This window comes from Columba livia, chromosome 18 (assembly GCF_036013475.1).
Source record: "Columba livia isolate bColLiv1 breed racing homer chromosome 18, bColLiv1.pat.W.v2, whole genome shotgun sequence".
Classification (NCBI taxonomy): Eukaryota; Metazoa; Chordata; class Aves; order Columbiformes; family Columbidae; genus Columba; species Columba livia.
This window is the reverse complement of record NC_088619.1, coordinates 4362966-4381352: the sequence shown is the minus strand read 5'-3', so window position 1 is coordinate 4381352 and position 18387 is coordinate 4362966. Positions and strand designations below refer to the sequence as shown.

General features: G+C 59.6%; 2 protein-coding genes across 6 annotated transcripts; both read right to left on the bottom strand.

Moving 5' to 3' along the window:
- Positions 1-729: 729 nt before the first annotated feature.
- LOC135575749 (large ribosomal subunit protein mL38-like) lies at positions 730-17698 on the bottom strand. 4 transcript variants are annotated; one of them, XM_065034582.1, is made up of 9 exons: positions 17544-17698; positions 16110-16399; positions 15295-15423; positions 15005-15213; positions 14545-14617; positions 13740-13785; positions 13192-13350; positions 12655-12791; positions 12085-12318 (listed from the first exon to the last, which is right to left on the bottom strand). In XM_065034582.1, the coding sequence occupies exons 3-9, from the start codon at positions 15320-15322 to the stop codon at positions 12182-12184; spliced, it is 789 nt and encodes a 262-aa protein (XP_064890654.1). In that variant the 5' UTR covers positions 15323-15423; positions 16110-16399; positions 17544-17698; the 3' UTR covers positions 12085-12181. The 4 variants fall into 4 exon arrangements, with proteins under 4 accessions (XP_064890651.1, XP_064890654.1, XP_064890652.1 ...); XM_065034580.1 differs by having other exon boundaries at positions 16220-16399; XM_065034579.1 differs by lacking the exons at positions 12085-12318; positions 12655-12791; positions 16110-16399 and adding exons at positions 730-963; positions 1301-1437 and having other exon boundaries at positions 17544-17687.
- LOC135575751 (glutamine-rich protein 2-like) lies at positions 3845-7110 on the bottom strand. Of its 2 annotated transcripts, XM_065034584.1 has the most exons (8): positions 6589-7110; positions 6209-6340; positions 5525-5665; positions 5250-5371; positions 4869-4934; positions 4619-4757; positions 4332-4470; positions 3845-4047 (listed from the first exon to the last, which is right to left on the bottom strand). In XM_065034584.1, the coding sequence occupies exons 2-8, from the start codon at positions 6293-6295 to the stop codon at positions 3935-3937; spliced, it is 807 nt and encodes a 268-aa protein (XP_064890656.1). In that variant the 5' UTR covers positions 6296-6340; positions 6589-7110; the 3' UTR covers positions 3845-3934. The 2 variants fall into 2 exon arrangements, with proteins under 2 accessions (XP_064890656.1, XP_064890657.1); XM_065034585.1 differs by having other exon boundaries at positions 5946-7110.
- Positions 17699-18387: the final 689 nt, after the last annotated feature.

Genomic DNA, 18387 nt, shown 5'->3' with positions numbered 1-18387 from the left:
CAGCCCCATGGACAGCAGGACCAGGGCAGTGACCGACCCATGGACTGGGTACTGGGGAAGCCAAACCTCAAATACTTGGGGCAGTTTTGGGCCCCTCATGCCAAGAAATTCCTTGAGGTGCTGGAGCGAGTTGAGAGAAGGGAACGGAGCTGGTGAGGGGCTGGAGCACAAGTGTGATGGGAGCGGCTGAGGGACCTGGGGGTTCAGCTGGAGAACAGGAGCTGAGGGGAGACCTTCTGATCTCTGAACTGCCTGAAAGGAGCTTGGAGCCAGGGGGGGTCGGGCTCTGCTCCCCAGGAACAAGCGCCAGGAGCAGAGGAAACGGCCTCAAGTTGCACCAGAGGAGGTTGAGGTTGGATCTGGGGAACTGCTTAACAGCAAAGGTTGTCAGGCATTGGGACACCAACCCCTCTGGCTGCCATTTTCCCCAGCAGCTCCCTTGAGCCTTATTCTGGGGAACACAGCACAGAAACCCAGCAGTGTCAGCAGGAAAGGTTGCTGGGGTTAGGGATTTGGGGCCCTTGAGGAAAACTGGATTTTCCCCGTGGTTTTTGCTGCCAGGTTGTGCTGCAGTTTGGGTGTTTTCCTCCAAGACCCGGTTCCTGGAGGGCTGGGACGGCAAAGGAGTTGCTGCCTTTAACAGGAACAAATGCAGGTCAGCTTCTAGCTCTGCAAAAACGCATCCTGGGGCAGTATAGAAGGGAAAGGCTCAATGAAAGGAGCACTGAATACTTGATCTGGGTTCATTTAATGATTTTTCCAAGGAAGGATAAGCCCAGCCCTTCCAGCCAGCGCAGAGCTGAGCACCTCGAGGGGAGGCCCAGCCCTAGTAAATGCCGTAGGTGGGCTCCTTGCTGTCTCGGTACCTGTCCAGGTACCTCAGGGGCTGGTGGCGTGGGAACTTCACCTGGGGAGGATGGTAAACAGGCGGCCGCACAAATTCAAACACGGGCTCTCTCATATCTGTAAAGGGGTGACAGAGAGCGATAGTGAGACGGTGCAGATCCAAACCCCAGGGCCCCCCCACACCCACCGGGGCTGGTGGAGCACGCCGTGGTGAAGGGTCTCAGTGTTATTTGAAAATGCTCCTTCAAAATGGCCTTTTAAGAGGTTGTTTCCTCAGACTGCTGTTAGTTTGGGGCAGGACGGCTCCATAAGCGCCCAGGCTGTGCTGTAACAGCTCCCAGACCAGTGCGGGGACCAGCAGGAGCCCACGGGCACAGCTCGTTCACCGGCCCTGTGCCTCCCCCCAGGGCTGCGTCACGGCTCCCCCAGCCCCCCCGCACGGGCCATTTCTCACTGAGGAGCTGATGGAAGACCCAGGAAACGCAGCTGTCCCACTGGCGCTGTTGAAACGCCAGCCCTGCCGGGGTCATGGCATCCTCGTGCTTTCTGTACAAGTCAAACGAGCTCAAGGTTCGCAGCTTGAGCCTGTGGCTGGAAACAAGACGCAAGCAAAAGAGCTGAGGTGATTCTCTTTTCTTGCAGCACTTTAGCAGCAACAGCCCCATCGTTCCATGGCCTGTGCCCCCGGGAGCTTCAGCCCCTTCTGGGCCTCCTCGCCCCACAACCCCCAGCCCGCCTGGCTGCCCCCTCCTCACCCACCTGGGTTTCGATGTCCCCAGGAAATCCCAGTCCCAGTCGTCCTTGTCCTGGAAAGCAAGAGGATGAGGACGGGCACAGGGCGAGCGCTGCGGATGCCTCAGCACTGCTTCTCCCTTGGGAGGTTGGTGCTGGGGCCGCGGCTGCAGCGCACGGGGGCTGAGACTGGGGGGATTTTGGTACTTGAAACGCTCTGAGCCCTGAGTCCTGTGCCGAGATCCTGCTGCTGCCTCTGGGAGAAGCGTCAGGAACACCCATGGCCATTGCTTTGGCTGAGGGCTCTTCCTACGACGCTGGAGCCGAAGCGCACCCAGGAAGGCCGGGCTGCAGCAGCGGGTGCTGCCGAGCTCTGCTCCATCCTCGGTACCTGGAAGCCCGTCTCCCACCAGCCACCCACTCCCCTCTCCTGGCTTTTTGCCCTCTCCAAGCCCCCCAAAAACCAGGCTCCAGCTCAGCCTTAAACACACCCGGAATCATAGAAGTATTCTGGTTGGAAAAGACCCTCGAGATCATTGAGTCCAACCATAAACCTCACACTACCAAGTCCACCACTACCCCGTGTCAAACCCCTCCAGGGATGGTGACTCCAGCACTGCCCTGGGCAGCCTGTTCCAATGCCCCACAGCCCTTTGGGGAAGAAATTGTTCCCCAGATCCAACCTCAGCCTCCCTTGGCGCAACTTGAGGCTGTTTCCTCTGGTCCTGGTGCTTGTTCCTGGGGAGCAGAGACCGACCCCCCCTGGCTCCAAGCTCCTTTCAGGCAGTTCAGAGATCAGAAGGTCTCCCCTCAGCTCCTGTTCTCCAGCTGAACCCCCCAGGTCCCTCAGCCGCTCCATCACACTTGTGCTCCAGCCCCTCACCAGCTCTCTTGCTCTTCTCTGCACACTCTCCAGTAGCTCAAGGCTTCAACCGAAGTCTCCAAATGCACAAATCGCTGAGATGAACAGCACCTCCCGCGATGCTGCAGGACGGAGCAGCCGCCGTGGCACCAACCACTGCTCCAGCTCATCCTTCTTCCCTTCCCTTCCCTTCCCTTCCCTTCCCTTCCCTTCCCTTCCCTTCCCTTCCCTTCCCTTCCCTTCCCTTCCCTTCCCTTCCCTTCCCTTCCCTTCCCTTCCCTTCCCTTCCCTTCCCTTCCCTTCCCTTCCCTTCCCTTCCCTTCCCTTCCCTTCCCTTCCCTTCCCTTCCCTTCCCTTCTTCTCTCGCTGTTGCTGGGAAATGGAGTCCCTGGTGGGCCCGGGATCGGGCCGGACGCTCCAGCCCCGGCGGCTCCGCTGCCCCCGGTCCAACCCCTGCTCACGCAGGGTCACAGAGCAGATCACACAGCTGGGTCCAGGGGCTTTGAATGTCTCAGAGAAGGAGACTCCACACCCGCTCTGGGCAGCCTGGGCCAGGCTCTGGCACCTCCCAGCAAACAAGTTTCTGCTCCTGTTCAGATGGAGCCTCCTGTGTTTCAGTCTGTGCCCGTTGCCCCTCACCCTGGCATTGGGCACCACTGAACAGAGTCTGGTCCATCCTCTGACACCCACCCTGAGATACTGATCCCTCTCAGCTTCTCTTCTCCAGCTCAACAGCCCCAGCTCTCTCAGCCTTTCCTCATCAGAAAGATGCTTCTTTCAGCATCCTTGTAGCCCACCGCTGGACTCTCCCCAGTAATTCCTTGTCCTTCTTAAAGTGGGGTGCCAGAACTGGACACACAACTCAGATGGAGCCTCACGAGTGCACAGCAGAAGGGGAGGATTCACCTCCCTCAACCTGCTGGCCACACTCCTCCTCATCCTCACGCACCCCAGGTACCATCGACCTTCTTGGCCACAGGAGACGTTGCTGGCTCATGGTCAACCTGTTGTCATCCTGAGCTCCTGTGACAGCTCGGCCTTGCCCGGCCTTGCAGCTCGGCACCTGCTGCTGCTCCTCCGGTTACCAACAGGCAGCCCGGCTTCTTGCACAGCCCCCTGGTTCCCCCCTCACCCCGTCCCCCCAGTTAGTGCCAGGGGGTGCTTCTGAAGCCCATGGGCACCTCAGCCCCACCCGGGGTGCGGGATGGGCCTTTGCCGGCTCTGCCCTGGTGCCCACTGGTTTGCTACCCGTGATCCCTCTGGGGGGACCCTGGATACCACTGGATCCACCTCTGGGCACCCCCAAAGAGCCTTTTTAGCATTCAGTTTTGTCCTGAAAAAGCAAACACAGCGGGGCTTTCTGCCATCCTGCCCCAGGGACCCCCACTCAGACCACAGCGGCGCTTGGTTGCCCATCGCCATTTATTGCAGCTGCTGCCTGCTCAGCGCCCGGGGCGGTGGGACCGGGGCCGGGACCCCCGTCCTGCCCGGCTGTCAGGGCGCTGATTTAATGCGGTGTGGCAGCAGCTTCGGTGGCAGGGTGAGGCGTCCGGGAGATGAGGCTGGTTGGCACTTCAGCACGGCTAACAGCAGCGGGGAGGCGGTGCCTGGGGGCGAGGGGCAGGGTCAGCCACAGACACCCACCAACAGGGTCCTGCCCCCACCCTGAAGCACACAGGCTGTTGTCCCACACTGCCCAGCACCACCCCACATGTCGCCCCAGCTCCCTCCATCTCCATCATGAGGACTGGCTGCCCCAGCAGCCAGTGCTGCCCCCACAGCCCAGCCCAGACCCCAGACCCCCGTCCAACCCTGCCCAGCTGTGGGCACAGACCCGTCCCCCCAGACAGCGGGGTGTCCTCTGCCCCCCGGTGCCCTGACAGGGCCATACTTGGCTGGCTGCTCGAGGTTGTGGTGTCTGGCGTCCCCCTTTGCCTTGAGGGCAGCCCAGAGCTCTCCGTTACAGATGGCTGCTTGTTCGGTTGGTTCCCATCAGTGCCGTCCTGGCCCGACAGATGCATCGCGTCCTTCTGGGAAGGGGAGAGCGTGTGACCCAAACACGGGGCCCCATTCCACGTCCCCCAGCAACCCTCCCCCAGCCAGCTCACCCCGGGGAAACTGAGGCACAGATCACCCCCGCAGGCTCAGCATCCCCCTCCCCACCTCTGCCATCCCTACCTTGTTGGGGCGGCGGGCACTGGGTTGGGATGGCCGTGGGGTGCTGGGCGGTTGGGGCTGGAAGCGCGGGGGCCTGACAGTGTGTGGGCCCCCACAGCTCCGCGGAACAGTGGGGTATCTGCACTCGCCCGTCCGCTCCCTGTGGGACAGGACATGGGGGTGCTCAGTGCCCGGCAGGTGGCACCCCATGTGTCACTCGACGCCAGGGAGGGGTCGGGGGGTGCTCCCTGTTCAGGGGGCGGTTACTCACGGTCCAGGCGCCAGCATGTTGAGGGGCCGGTCACAGGACAGGCAATGGAAACCAGGCAGCAGCTGCCTGGAGGGGGGAGAAAAGGGCTGGGGAGCTCCTGGGGGGCACAGCCCCACCTGCACACCAGCCACAAAAAGCCTCTGCACCCACCCCCCAAGACTGGTTCAGGAGGGCTCCTCCCACACGTGCCCCCTCATTGTGCCGCCTCTATCGCTGCGAAGCTGCAGCTGGCAGGAGCACAAGGCACAGCCACTTGCTCAGCATCCCCAGGGGCGCTGCCCACATGGCGTCCACGCCAGGTACCACACCGGCACGAGCCGGGACAGCCAGCAGGAACAGGGCCAGCACTGCCAAAGCCACCACTGTCCCCATCGCACTCACTTCCTAATCCCAGCGGCATTGTCACGCTCTGGCTTCAGCGCCTTCTCCTGGAGCTGCCCGCTGAGGCTCTTCCACCGCTCCTCCTGCTGCTGCTGGAACGCCCCCAGCTCCCGGCGGTCCAGCTGTGGACGGGTGACACCCTCAGCCATCTACCCCAGGATGGGACATGGCGGTCCCCGGGGGCACAGCCGGGAGGGGGGACCCTCGCAAGGATCCTGCCTTAGGCTGCCAGGCCCCCAGGGTGCCAGTGCTGCGTGGAGGGGACGAGCCCTCACCTTGCAGTCCATCTGCCTCTGGAGCTCTTGCTGGAACCGGTGCAAGAACTTCTCCTGGCCCGTCACCTCCTCCATCACCTTGTTCAGCTGCTCCACGCACGCCTCAAACTGGCTGCGACTGACTTTGTCTTTGTCTGCTTTCTAGCAATGGGGAAAGACAGGAGAGTGGTTGCAGACAGGATGGAGTGACAACAGGAGTGGGAGACTTGGCCCTGTTCACCCCATCACCCCTGTGGGGTTGGTCCCGCCAGCCGAAGGGACTTGCAGTGACAGAGGGACCTGGCTTGGGACCTGCAGCCGGGCTGGAAATCCTCCCCCTACCTGGCTGGTTCTGCCAGCCAGCACCCAAGGGACAAGGGGTGTTTGTCACTCTGCCCAAAACACCCTTGGCCCAAAACACCAGGGCCCCTCGAGCCCGTACCTCATCGATTCCCAGCACCAGCAGCTCCTCCTTGTCTGCTTTCTGCTTCTTGAATCTCTCCAGGGCCTGGGACAGAGCCTTCCAAGGCAGACAGCAGCCCGTGAGCTGCCCCCCGGCCAGCCGAGCACCCCCTGCCTCCCCACCCCATCAGAAGCCTCCAGGAAAGGCACTGGGAAGCTGTGCAGGGCTGCGAGCAGGGTGGCAGGGGGACAGACCCCTTGGGGTCCCAGCCTGGGCTCTGCTTGGGGCTTTCAGCCACCCACCTTGATGTCATTCTGCTCCTGCTGACGATCCTGCTGGAGGTTTGCAAGGGCCGAGCTGAACTTCTCATAGTCCTTTTGGAGCTGCATGATGCTGGCCTGGAGGCACTTGATCTGCTCATCCTGCTGCAGGGACTAAGAGGACAAGGCGGTGCTGAGCAAAGGGGTGGCTGCCCCGCAGGGACAGACCCAGGGTATTTTGGCTGGTGGCCACGGGCTCTCAGTGCAAGCAGGACATTTGCTCCAAGGCTTTAATTCCCTTCCGTTCTTCTGACTCCGACAAGCCAACTAGGGGGGCAGCGAGGGGCTCCCCTACGTTACAGCCAAGCAGAAATGCCTGGGGGGTCCTGGCAGCTCAAGCCCCCTACACCGCATCTCCTTACCTGTCTCCTCCACTTTGGATAATTGTCCACCTTGCCGCCCGCCTTCTGGGCCAGGGACTCCACCTGCTCCTCGAGCTTCTCGCAGCGCTGGAGGAGCTTCCCCAGCAGCACCCTGGTGTCCGGGCTGCAGAAGTGGCACCCTGCGTGCTCGTGTCCCCCGCTCTGCACCGTCGCCCTCAGCTCGTCCGGCTGCTGGCAGGGGAGGAGGAATCAGCTCTGAGCCGGGCTGGATGCCGCCCACAAGCCCAGGTGCCGTGGAGGCTCCATGGCCCCATCCAGCCAGGGGACGTGGCCGGGACCCCGCCAGGACCCTCCCTAGCCAGCGGGGGCTGGGAGCGCTGCCCCCGGGCCTCACCTCTGCCTGCAGCTGCTGCGCTGTCTCCATCACCAAGTTATTCACGTACTCAGCCGCAAACTGCTCCAGCTCGGCCTGGGTCGGCTCCTGCTGCTTCCCCAGCTCCTTGCGCTCTGCCTTGACCTTCTGTCCCTTGGGCCTGGCCAGCGAGACGGGGGCAGGGGCAGGCTTAGCCTTCGTGGGGGTGCCCCTCGGCCCCCAAACTGGGATGCTCCCAGACCCCAGGCTCCCTTGCAGCCCTGCGGGGTAGGAAACCCTCTCCCATCCTTTTACCGTGGCTGTCGGGTCATCTGGCCGCTGCCGTCTGCTTTTCTGCCGGCTCCAGCCCCCCTCGTCTTTCTGGGAGCATCCTCCACCTTGCTGATCTGGGAACGGCAGTGGGGGCGGTGAGGGCACAGCCCCCTGTGTCATTCCTGCACAGGGACCCTTTGGGTGCCCCCTCCCTGCCCAAACTGGCATCCCCGCAGCCCCTCGGGGACTGCTGCCGGCTCACCTTCTCCTCCTCCCCGTGGAGGGCCCTGGCCATGTCTTGTAGGAAGGACATCTGGCACTTGAGGTCGGCCAGGATGCTGGTGATGCTCTGCCGACCTAGAGGGACATGGTGCAAGGGGATGTGCTGTTGGTGAGGGGGTCTCTGAGCATGACGAGCCCCTGACCCAGGGTGTCCCCACACCAAAAAACCCCCGCCAGCACCCCCGTGCTCTCACCTCCCTTTGGGAAAAGCTGGCGCACGTTCTCAAGATCCGCACGTTCTGCTTTTGTAGATTTAAGCTGTTCCACCTCCTCCTTCAGACCAGCGTAGACGTTGCCGAGCTGCCCAACCTGTGAGAGAACCTCCCGCATCTCCGACTCGTAGCTGGAGGTGCTGGTGGAGCCCCAGGGCTTGGCCGGCTCTTGGGCGTCGCCTGGGATGGTGGCTTGGGATCTGGAGGACGCAGGCTGCACCCCAGGGGTGGTGGTGTGGGTCCCAGGGCATCCTGGCTGCATCCCTGAGGTGCTGGCCTGGGTGTCAGGGGCCCCTGGCTGTGTCCCCAGGTGGGTGGTGGCCTGGGTGCCCCGTGATCCTGGCTGCATCCCCGGGGTGGTGGCGCCGGCACCCATAGACCTCGTGTGATCAGAGGGAGCGCCTGACAACTTCACAGGGGTCGCTGGTTCCCCCTGTGTCCCTGCTTGCATCCCCAGGGAGCCAGACCCTGCAGTCCCCCTGCCGGTCTCCATCCCAGGCTGTGTTCCACGTCCCTTCGGCCCCAGTGCTGAGCTCTTCCTGGCCTGGCTGTCCATGGCCACCTGGGTGGGCTCGGAGGGGGCAGACTGGCCCCCACCGCCCTCCTGGGAAGAAGATGCAAAGGGCAGCAGGTTTACTGGCAGCTGGGCAGCTGTGAGGACAGACCCCAGAACCCCCCGCCATGTCCCCAGTCCCTGTCCCCAAATCATCATCTCACGGGACCAAACTCGTGTTGAACATGAGAGCCCAAATGCAAAGGGATCATGGAGTCAGCCCGGCCATGGAGCTGGGGGGATGGGACCCCCAGGGATGGGACCCCCAGCATCACTGCCCAGCACCCCACCCCACAGGCTGTGCCCCAAGGCAGGAGGGCTGGTGTCCCCGAGGGAGCGGGGGACGCAGCCGCCTCCTGTCCCTGCACAGCCCAGCAGGGTCCTGGGGCTTCCCCTGGAGCTGGGTGAGGAGAGGGACACCCGTTCAGATGTGGGAGCGGGATTTAAAGAGTATCCCCAAATGAACTGGGGCAGGAGACAGAGGGACGCTGGGCAGGGCTGTGCCTGGGGGCCGCGGCTGAATTGCACGGGCAGAGCTTTATCTCCCCTCCTTCCCCTCCCATGGATCTGTTTTGAGGGCTCTCTAGTTCAAAAGTGCCTTAGCAACTCCTGGGACACCCTTCCCACTCTTCCCTCCTGCTGCCCTTCACGCTGGTGACACCGATGGCCGTGGGGCACGGGCACAGTGTGACAGGGCAGCAGGAGCTGGGAGGGACGAGGGCCCAGCTCCCTCCCGGGGCACCAGGCGATGCTCACCAGGCCAAGTGTCTCCTGGATCTCCTGGATGTCCTCGGCCAGGCCGGAATGCGCCTCCTGCAGGGCATGCATGTCCTCTGCCAGGCCGACATGCGCCTCCTTCATCTCCTGGATGTCCTGTGCCATTCCAGAATGCGCCTCCTGCATCGCCTCCTTCATCTCCCGCATGTCCTCTGCCATGCCAGAGTGCGCCTTCTGCATGGCCCGCATGTCCTCTGCCAGGCCGCACTGCACCTCCTGCTGACCCTGCTGCCCGATGATCATGGCTTTCAGCAGCTTGTGGAGCGCCACGAAATCCACAACCCCAACTTGGGGTGTCCCGATGGCAGCGTCCAGCATTTCCAACAGACTGCGTGTGGCCATCGCTGCTGTTCTGCGTGAAAACACTGAACCCGAAGTAGGGAGACAGGAGCTTTTCTGTCCGGAGGTGATCTTGGAGGGATGGACAGCCAGCAGCCTTTCTCCTGCTCCTTCTTGCCACAGAAAGCGATCAGTCACCAAAACAGATCCAAGTTCCAAAAGCAATCCGAGTGATGAAAGCGATCCAGTCACCAAAGCGATCCAAGTGCCGAAAGTGATCAAACCACGAAAAGCGGTTCAACCACCAAAAGTGATCCCAACACCAAAAGTGATGCAACCACCAAATGTGATCCCAACACCAAAAGTGATGCAACCACCAAATGTGATCCCACCACCAAAAGTGGTCCAACTGCCAAAATGAGTCCACCACCACAGTGATCCCACCACGGCAAGTGATCCCACCACGGCCAGTGACCAAATGGGCGAGGGGCACAGGTGACAGGGGACAATATAGTGTCTCTGTTGCCCGGCAACAGCCGCCCCAGGAGCCAGCGGGCGCCGCCCTGGTCCTTTGTGATGAAGTTATCCACGGGATGGGAGATGCTGAGGCTCCCTCCTGCCTTTCCCACTTTAACACCTACATTGTAGCTGGTGACACCTCGTATTTCGTTGCAGGTCACTGCAGCCCGTGCCCAGATTCAAAATACAACCAGCCAAGTCATGGGGAATGAAATCTCACTTTACTGAATTAAATACCCTCAGTTTTAATGGCAGAGAGAATGCCTTTATCCGTGTTGTGTACTAAATCAAACTCTTCTGATGTTTAACCCTTTCCTTTCCCCATGGCACAGTTGGCCTCGGAGGCGATTCCCCTTGGTGGCAGATGTGCAGTGACTGGCTCCCGTGTGCACCAGCACTGGGAACCTGGGCTGAAAACAAGGTCAAGGTGCCTGGTTTAGGATGCCTTTCCCTGCGGTTCATCAAGCAGAAGGATGTCTTTTGAGAGCTACATTGTAGCTGGTGACACCTCATTTTTCGTCGCAGGTCACTGCAGGCCATGCCAAGATTCAAAATACAATCAGACAAGTCATGGGGTTGATTCACTGCAGGGGGCCTGGATGGGCAGCAGCAGCTTCGGTGCCAGGGTGAGGCGTCTGGGAGACTCCAGAGCTGCCCCCCGGCCAGCCGAGCACCCCCTGCCTCCCCACCCCGTCAGAAACCTCCAGAAAGGCATTGGGAAGCTGTGCAGGGCTGTGAGCAGGGTGGAAGGTGGACATGGCCTGGTGGCCACGGCCACCGCGTCCTGGTCCTCGGGCTCACAGCAGCCCTTGCCCCACCCGCAGCAGCCCCACCCGACCTTTTCTTTCCCTTTCCCTTTCCTTTTCCCTTTCCCTTTCCCTTTCCCTTTCCCTTTCCCTTTTGTTTCCCAGCAGGGAAAAGCAGTGTCCTTTCCTTCTGGGTGTCTCCGTACCGCCTGTCAGGCACCTGGCAGGATGCAGAGCCACCTTCAAGACGCTGATTTAGGCAAGATGGCCCAGAACACCCAGCAGCAGCTCTTCCTTCAGTTTTCTCCTCGGTGCTTTTCTGCCATGCCCAGGAGGGGGTGCTCTCAGACAACTTAAAACGGGCTTTGGACACCCTAATAAAAACAACCACCACGAACTCCAGGGTGCACTGAAAAAAGCCCCGAGACGGCCTCTGCGGAGCTGCCACGGTCTGGAGCTGCTGGTGCCCCCAGCTGGGATGTTGCCTCTTCCCCATGAGGGTGGATGGGAACTGCTCATCCTCCAGATGATCAGGAATTTCAGTCCGGTCATTGGACGTGGCGAATGCTTATCAAACACCAAAGAACTGGGTACGGCCCAAACCCCTCTCCAATCTCTGTTTTCCCACCAGACGCTGTGGGGTTTGCAAAGGGACCTGCCCAGTACCTGGCATCACAGCCCCGACACACTCCTGTCTGCCTGCTGCTGGCAACAAAGCCTCCCCGGAGTGACCCCAACCTGGCCTGAGCCCGGGAAGCCTCATCCTGACACCGAATGTTGGGGATTTGTCCCATCCAGCCCCTGCAGAACCACACAGCCCCATGGACAGCAGGACCAGGGCAGTGACTGACCCATGGACTGGGTACTGGGGAAGCCAAACCTCAAATACTTGGGGCAGTTTTGGGCCCCTCATGCCAAGAAATTCCTTGAGGTGCTGGAGCGAGTTGAGAGAAGAGAAAGGAGCTGGTGAGGGGCTGGAGCACAAGTGTGATGGGAGCGGATGAGGGACCTGGGGGTTCAGCTGGAGAACAGGAGCTGAGGGGAGACCTTCTGATCTCTGAACTGCCTGAAAGGAGCTTGGAGCCAGGGGGGTCGGGCTCTGCTCCCCAGGAACAAGCGCCAGGAGCAGAGGAAACGGCCTCAAGTTGCACCAGAGGAGGTTGAGGTTGGACCTGGGGAACTGCTTAACAGCAAAGGTTGTCAGGCATTGGGACACCAACCCCTCTGGCTGCCATTTTCCCCAGCAGCTCCCTTGAGCCTTATTCTGGGGAACACAGCACAGAAACCCAGCAGTGTCAGCAGGAAAGGTTGCTGGGGTTAGGGATTTGGGGCGCTTGAGGAAAACTGGATTTTCCCCGTGGTTTTTGCTGCCAGGTTGTGCTGCAGTTTGGGTGTTTTCCTCCAAGACCCGGTTCCTGGAGGGCTGGGATGGCAAAGGAGTTGCTGCCTTTAACAGGAACAAATGCAGGTCAGCTTCCAGCTCTGCAAAAACACATCCTGGGGCAGTATAGAAGGGAAAGGCTCAATGAAAGGAGCACTGAATACTTGATCTGGGTTCATTTAATGATTTTTCCAAGGAAGGATAAGCCCAGCCCTTCCAGCCAGCGCAGAGCTGAGCACCTCGAGGGGAGGCCCAGCCCTAGTAAATGCCGTAGGTGGGCTCCTTGCTGTCTCGGTACCTGTCCAGGTACCTCAGGGGCTGGTGGCGTGGGAACTTCACCTGGGGAGGATGGTAAACAGGCAGCCGCACAAATTCAAACACGGGCTCTCTCATATCTGTAAAGGGGTGACAGAGAGCGATAGTGAGACGGTGCAGATCCAAACCCCAGGGCCCCCCCACACCCACCAGGGCTGGTGGAGCACGCCGTGGTGAAGGGTCTCAGTGTTATTTGAAAATGCTCCTTCAAAATGGCCTTTTAAGAGGTTGTTTCCTCAGACTGCTGTTAGTTTGGGGCAGGACGGCTCCATAAGCGCCCAGGCTGTGCTGTAACAGCTCCCAGACCAGTGCGGGGACCAGCAGGAGCCCACGGGCACAGCTCGTTCACCGGCCCTGTGCCTCCCCCCAGGGCTGCGTCACGGCTCCCCCAGCCCCCCGCACGGGCCATTTCTCACTGAGGAGCTGATGGGAGACCCAGGAAACGCAGCTGTCCCACTGGCACTGGAAAAACGCCAGCCCTGCCGGGGTCATGGCATCCTCGTGCTTTCTGTAGAAGTCAAACGTGCTAAAGGTTCTCATCTTGAGGCTGTGGCTGGAAACAAGACACAAGCACAAGAGCTGAGGTGATTCTCTTTTCTTGCAGCACTTTAGCAGGCAACTACTTCCCCACAGCACCCCAGAGGCTATAAAACAGAGGTGGAAAAGGAAGGCACGTCAAAACTTCTCCCAGCTTCTCCAGCTCTCTGCACGTTTCTGCTCCAGGCAGGAAAAAAAACACTTTCTTAACAGCCTGGTTTAAAGCAACAGGACAGCACAGTGCTTGCAGGGCTGGGATTGTGGCTTCAGGCAACACACAAACTCAGAGCAGCCCTGAACAACCATGCAGACTAAAAGGAACTTGCTCTCCTCCAGCAGTAATGACCATGTCATCAGAACATGCAAGAACAGCCTGGCCAAGAGAGCATGAACAGCCCAGCAAAAGCCTCAATTACCAGGGCGTGGGCCGAACATCCTCACTGAAATCAACGCGGCGGTCTTGCTTGAAGAGCAGGAAGATGAAGCGATGGTAGCCAGTGCCCATGGCGGGGAAGGGGGGCAGGTAATGGCAGATCTCCTTACCCGACTGGATGTCGTTGCCTGGGATGTTCGTCCTGAACACACACAAGTTTACTTCACTATATATCCATTCATTCCCCCCGGTTAGGGCCAGCACATTCCCCCAGGATTGCACATCACTCTGGGCTACATTGTGACATAACCTACACCCTGTCTGACAAGCAAACAGACAGTAGAGGCTGTTTTTACCGGAAGAAAAATCACACTCAGCCATTTTGAAAGCCAAACAGCAGCAACACCTGAACTCCCGCATCTTTAGCAGGACCCAGAACATGGGTGTGAAGAAGCTACTGGCCGGAGCACCAGAGAACCCACAGAACAGTCTCAGCAAATCCTTATTCCGAGTTCTGTTGAAGGAGTTTCTGCCCGCTCCGCCGGGGCTTTCCCCAAGCTCAGCAGCGCGGCTCTGCCGTGCGGTACTCACACCAGCCAGTGCAGGTACTCGGAGTGCGTGTCTCTTAAATGTCCATCTGCAACAGAGAAAGGCGACTTCATGATAGGATCATAGAATCGTTTGGGTCAGAAGAGATCCTCAAGATCAACGAGTCCAACCATAACCCAACTCTGGCACTAACCCATGTCCACAAGAACCTCCTCTACACTCCTCCTGGGATGGTGACTCCACCACTGCCCTGGGCAACCTGTTCCAGTATTGTACAACCCTCTCCATGAAGAAATGTTTCCTAATATCCAATTTGAACCTCCCCTGGCACAACTTGAGGCTGGTGTTTGCATCCCCCCCCAAAGTGAGAACCCCCAGACCCACTTCAACGGCGCAGCTCAAGACCGCCCAGCAATCCTTTCCTAGCAGAAAAGTAACTCATTCTTATAGGAATGAGCTTAAAATGAGGAGCAAAGAACCCAACAGATGTAATTCCAAGATTAAAGGGACTTCTTGGTCAGTTGCTTCACTGTGCCTCGGTTTCCCAGAGCGAGCAGTGGCAACTAAGGCACCTGCCAGGCAGACTGCTGAGGGAGAGGAGTCTGGGGGGAAACGAAGGCCGGGAGTCAGGGAATTGCTTCCATTACACTGTGACACCGGTCCTGTCTCATCTCTCAACTGCTACAGGTCTGGGGAGGCTACAATCTTTCCTGCATATGTAACACATCCCTGCTCAGAAGTTATGGCATCCTCTCTGCCTGTGCAGCCAAAAGAAACAGGAGCGAACCAACAGCAGAGGGAAACAATCCTGTTTAAATGTGTTCTTTTTAAAGAACCTGTTACTCACCCGGATTTGTGAGCAACAAAGTCCACAGGGAGCCTTTATCTGCCTCGTATGACACTGCGGGGGGACTGGAAGCCTAAATAAGCAACACAAACAGAATGTCAGTCACTGAAACAACAGGTTCCATTAGGGAACCATTAAGGTCATGATTTCCACAGCAAAGAACACAAACTGGTCACGGGCACGGCCAGGACACAGCACAGGCCAGGCAGGGCCACCACACCAAGTCATCCAGCTCCACCTGAAAGCCCCCAGAGCCTTAATAAACATCAGCCTGCTGACAGACAACCATCCTGTTGCAAAGCTCTGTCTTTATCACGTCCAAGAAACATGTTTTGATCATCACAGAGGAAATACCCATCTAAACAAAATCCCCTGGGGCGGACAATGCCCATCAGAAGCGTCTGAGGAAACCACAGAGGCTTCCCGTGGGGCCAAAGCTGTGCCCAGCTCCCCCACACACCTCTGATGGAGTCACCATGTTCCCATAGTAGACCGGCACGACGTGCTCATCTTCTTGGCTGTACTCCACCCTCAAGGTGACCCAAGGGGTGAACGTGGCCCCTCGGAATAAGTCACGAAACACCCCGCAGTGCTCGGCCACTCGCTGCTTGTGGAACGGGCCGCTGCTCTTCTCCCACTCAGCTCTGACCTCATCGAGGGGGATCAGCGCTGCGAGGAGAGGGAAACGCTGGAGGTGACACCGGGGGACCCAGCACAGCCGGGGCAGGGAGGGGGTGGCAGGGCACAGACCAGTCCGGAGCCGCGCTGCTCTTTCCATCTCGGCATTCTGGCGGTTCTCCCTCAGGATCTTCTTTCTTGCCTTGATTTCCTTTGCCCGCAGCAACTTCTCACGCGGCAAGCTGATGTCGGTCTTCGGCTCTTCAGACAGGGGCGACAAAAATCACATACATGAAAAATTCAAATACCCAAAACACCCAAACACAAAATGCCTGCAGAGCATTAGAGAGGCTGTGAAAGAGACGCAAACTCCAAGACAGCAGAGACTCGATTCTACCACCTCTGCACCTCCACGCGTCTGTCGCCTCCTCCTCCCCCAGCTCATCGCACCCCCAGACCCAGCGGTTTCCCAGCCGAGGAGCAGCTCTGGTCTCTGCGGCTGCTGTGCAGACAAACTGGATTATTTGCTGCAGGTAGTCTAAAGGGTTCCTCTGACACTACTGGGCTTAGGACGAGACGAAACGGCCTCAAGTAGCCCCAGGGGAGGATAGGGTTGGATCTGGGGAACAATTTCTTCCCCAAAGGGCTGTGGGTGTTGGAACAGGCTGCCCAGGGCAATGCTGGAGTCACCATCCCTGGAGCGGCTGAACAGACGGAGATGAGGTTCTCAGGGACATGGGGCAGTGCCAGGGGTGGGTTACGGTTGGACTCGATGGTCTTGAGAGTCTTTTCCAACCAACCGATTCTATGACTCCAAGGTATCACTTTTCTACTCTGCTCCACGTCTCTTGGCAGGTCCTGGCCAGCCTCCCTCCTCCCAGAAAACTGCTATCTGGTTCCGCCAAACATGTGCACGCTGCAAACTTCTACATCAGAAAAGGGCCCACCTTGTGCCAAAGCCCCTCATCAGCTCTTTGGGGCAAAATGCAGCCCCAGCAACAGCCTTCTTGACCTCCAGCAGCAAAATCCCGCACGGCGCAGCCCCTTGGCCGAGTACCTGGCTTGGGGCTGCTGTGCTGCCGGGCCGTCTGCCACCAGTGCGGCTTCCTGCTCTCCTTCTCCGCCAGCCTCAAGTACCGACTGAAACTGCGCTATTTTTCCAGTGCTTCTAAGTTGCTGACATCAATATCCTCGTTGGGCATCGGCCCCAGCGGGGCTGCCCGCTTGCAGAGTGCAGCTGGGAATGGAGAGTGAAAAGAAGCTGCTCAATTAATGTACTGTGATTAACTTACAAAAGACACACACATCATTAACCAATGACATAGTAAATGCTTTCTGACCACCTGCAAAATGAGGGGAGGACGATCCACAGAATCCCAGAATGTCAGGGATCGGAAGGGACCTGGAAAGCTCACCCAGTGCAATCCCCCCATGGAGCAGAAACACCCAGATGAGGTTACACAGGAAGGTGTCCAGGCGGGTTGGAATGTCTGCACAGAAGGAGACTCCACAAACCCCCTGGGCAGCCTGGGCCAGGCTCTGCCACTCTCAACCCAAAGAAGTTTCTTCTCATATTTAAGCGGAACATCCTGTGTTCCAGTTTGTACCCATTGCCCCTTGTCCTATCATTGGTTGTCACCGAGAAGAGCCTGGCTCCATCCTCCTGACACTGCCCCTTTCCATATCGATCCCCATGAATGAGTCACCCCTCAGCCTCCTCTTGTCCAGCTCCAGAGCCCCAGCTCCCTCAGCCTTTCCTCACACGGGAGATGCTCCACTCCCTTCAGCATCTTTGTTGCCCTGCGCTGGACTCTCTCCAGCAGTTCCCTGTCCTGCTGGAACTGAGGGGCCACAACTGGACACAATATTCCAGGTGTGGTCTCCCCAGGGCAGAGCAGAGGGGCAGGAGAACCTCTCTGACCTACTGACCACCCCCTTCTAACCCACCCCAGGTACCATTGGCTTCCTGGCCACAAGGGCCCAGTGCTGGCTCATGGTCACCCTGCTGTCCCCAGGACCCCCAGGTCCCTTTCCCCCACGCTGCTCTCTAACAGGTCATTCCCCAGCTTATACTGCAACCTGGGTTGTTCCTGCCCAGATTCAAGACTCTACCCGTGCTGCCCGGCGCTGATGAAATAAAGAATGCCGCCGCACAGCAGCATTGCCTCTGCTGCTCAGTCCATCTCTCCGTTTCCAGAGAGTTCCCGCTTTCTCCAGAGCGCAAGAGACGGGGCCGCGAGAGCCCGGGAAGAGCCGGAGCCGCCCCCGCCCCCCCGAGCCGGCCACGCCAGCAATTCCGCCGCCCGAGCGCTCTCCCCGCACGCCCCAAGCGGCTCCCGCTGCCCGCCCGGGGGAACCGGGGCTCCCGGCCCGGGACTCACCGGCCGTGCCGAACGCCCGTCCGCTCCGGACGCCGCACAGCGCCGCGCTCAACAGCACCGCCATGCTGCGCGCCGCCCGCACTGGAAGGGCCCGTTCCCATGGCGACAGGGGCTGCGCCGCGCGGGGTCCGGCCTGGAAGGCCCCGCAGCCGTAGCAACGGGTCTGTCTACCGCAGCGCCTGTCTGGAAATGCCCCCCTGCCCTAGCAACGGGGCTGTTTAGCGCGGAGCCTGCCTAGAAGCGTCCCCGCAGCCCCGCGGGACGGGCGCTGCCCGCCCCGGGAACCCCTCCCCATCGCCGGCCTTGCTGCTCCGACCGGGCAGAGCCCGCGGGAGGGACCGGAGCGGCCCCGCTGTCACCCCGGGGTACCCGGACGGGAGGTGAAGCCCAGCACAAGAGCCAGGGGTTTTCAGAAACCGGCCCAAAAAGCAAAAGCTGCAGTTCCTGTGGGCTGTGGAACATCCTGGGGGTGCTGGGGAACCGCAGTGCAGGGTCACCGAATCCCAGCCTGGTGGGGCTGAAGGGACCTCTGCAGATCCCCAGTCCAACCCCCGCTCACGCAGGGTCACAGAGCAGATCACACGGGGAAATGCGTGGGGAGGGAAAAACAGCCTGGACACTTCACTTGGGATTGTTGTTTTCTGGAAGAAGGCCTTTAAAAACCAGAAGAACACCCCGGAACAACCTCCAGACCCAAGGACCCGGCACGACTGATTTCTGCCCTCAAGTTCTGGCTTCATCCTTCCAGGTCAAACTGGCTGTTTCTCCAACCACCGCGTGTGGTTTTTGGCTCCAGAGAAAGATGAGTGTTTCCTTCCCAGCTCCATCAGCAAAGTAGTGCCAC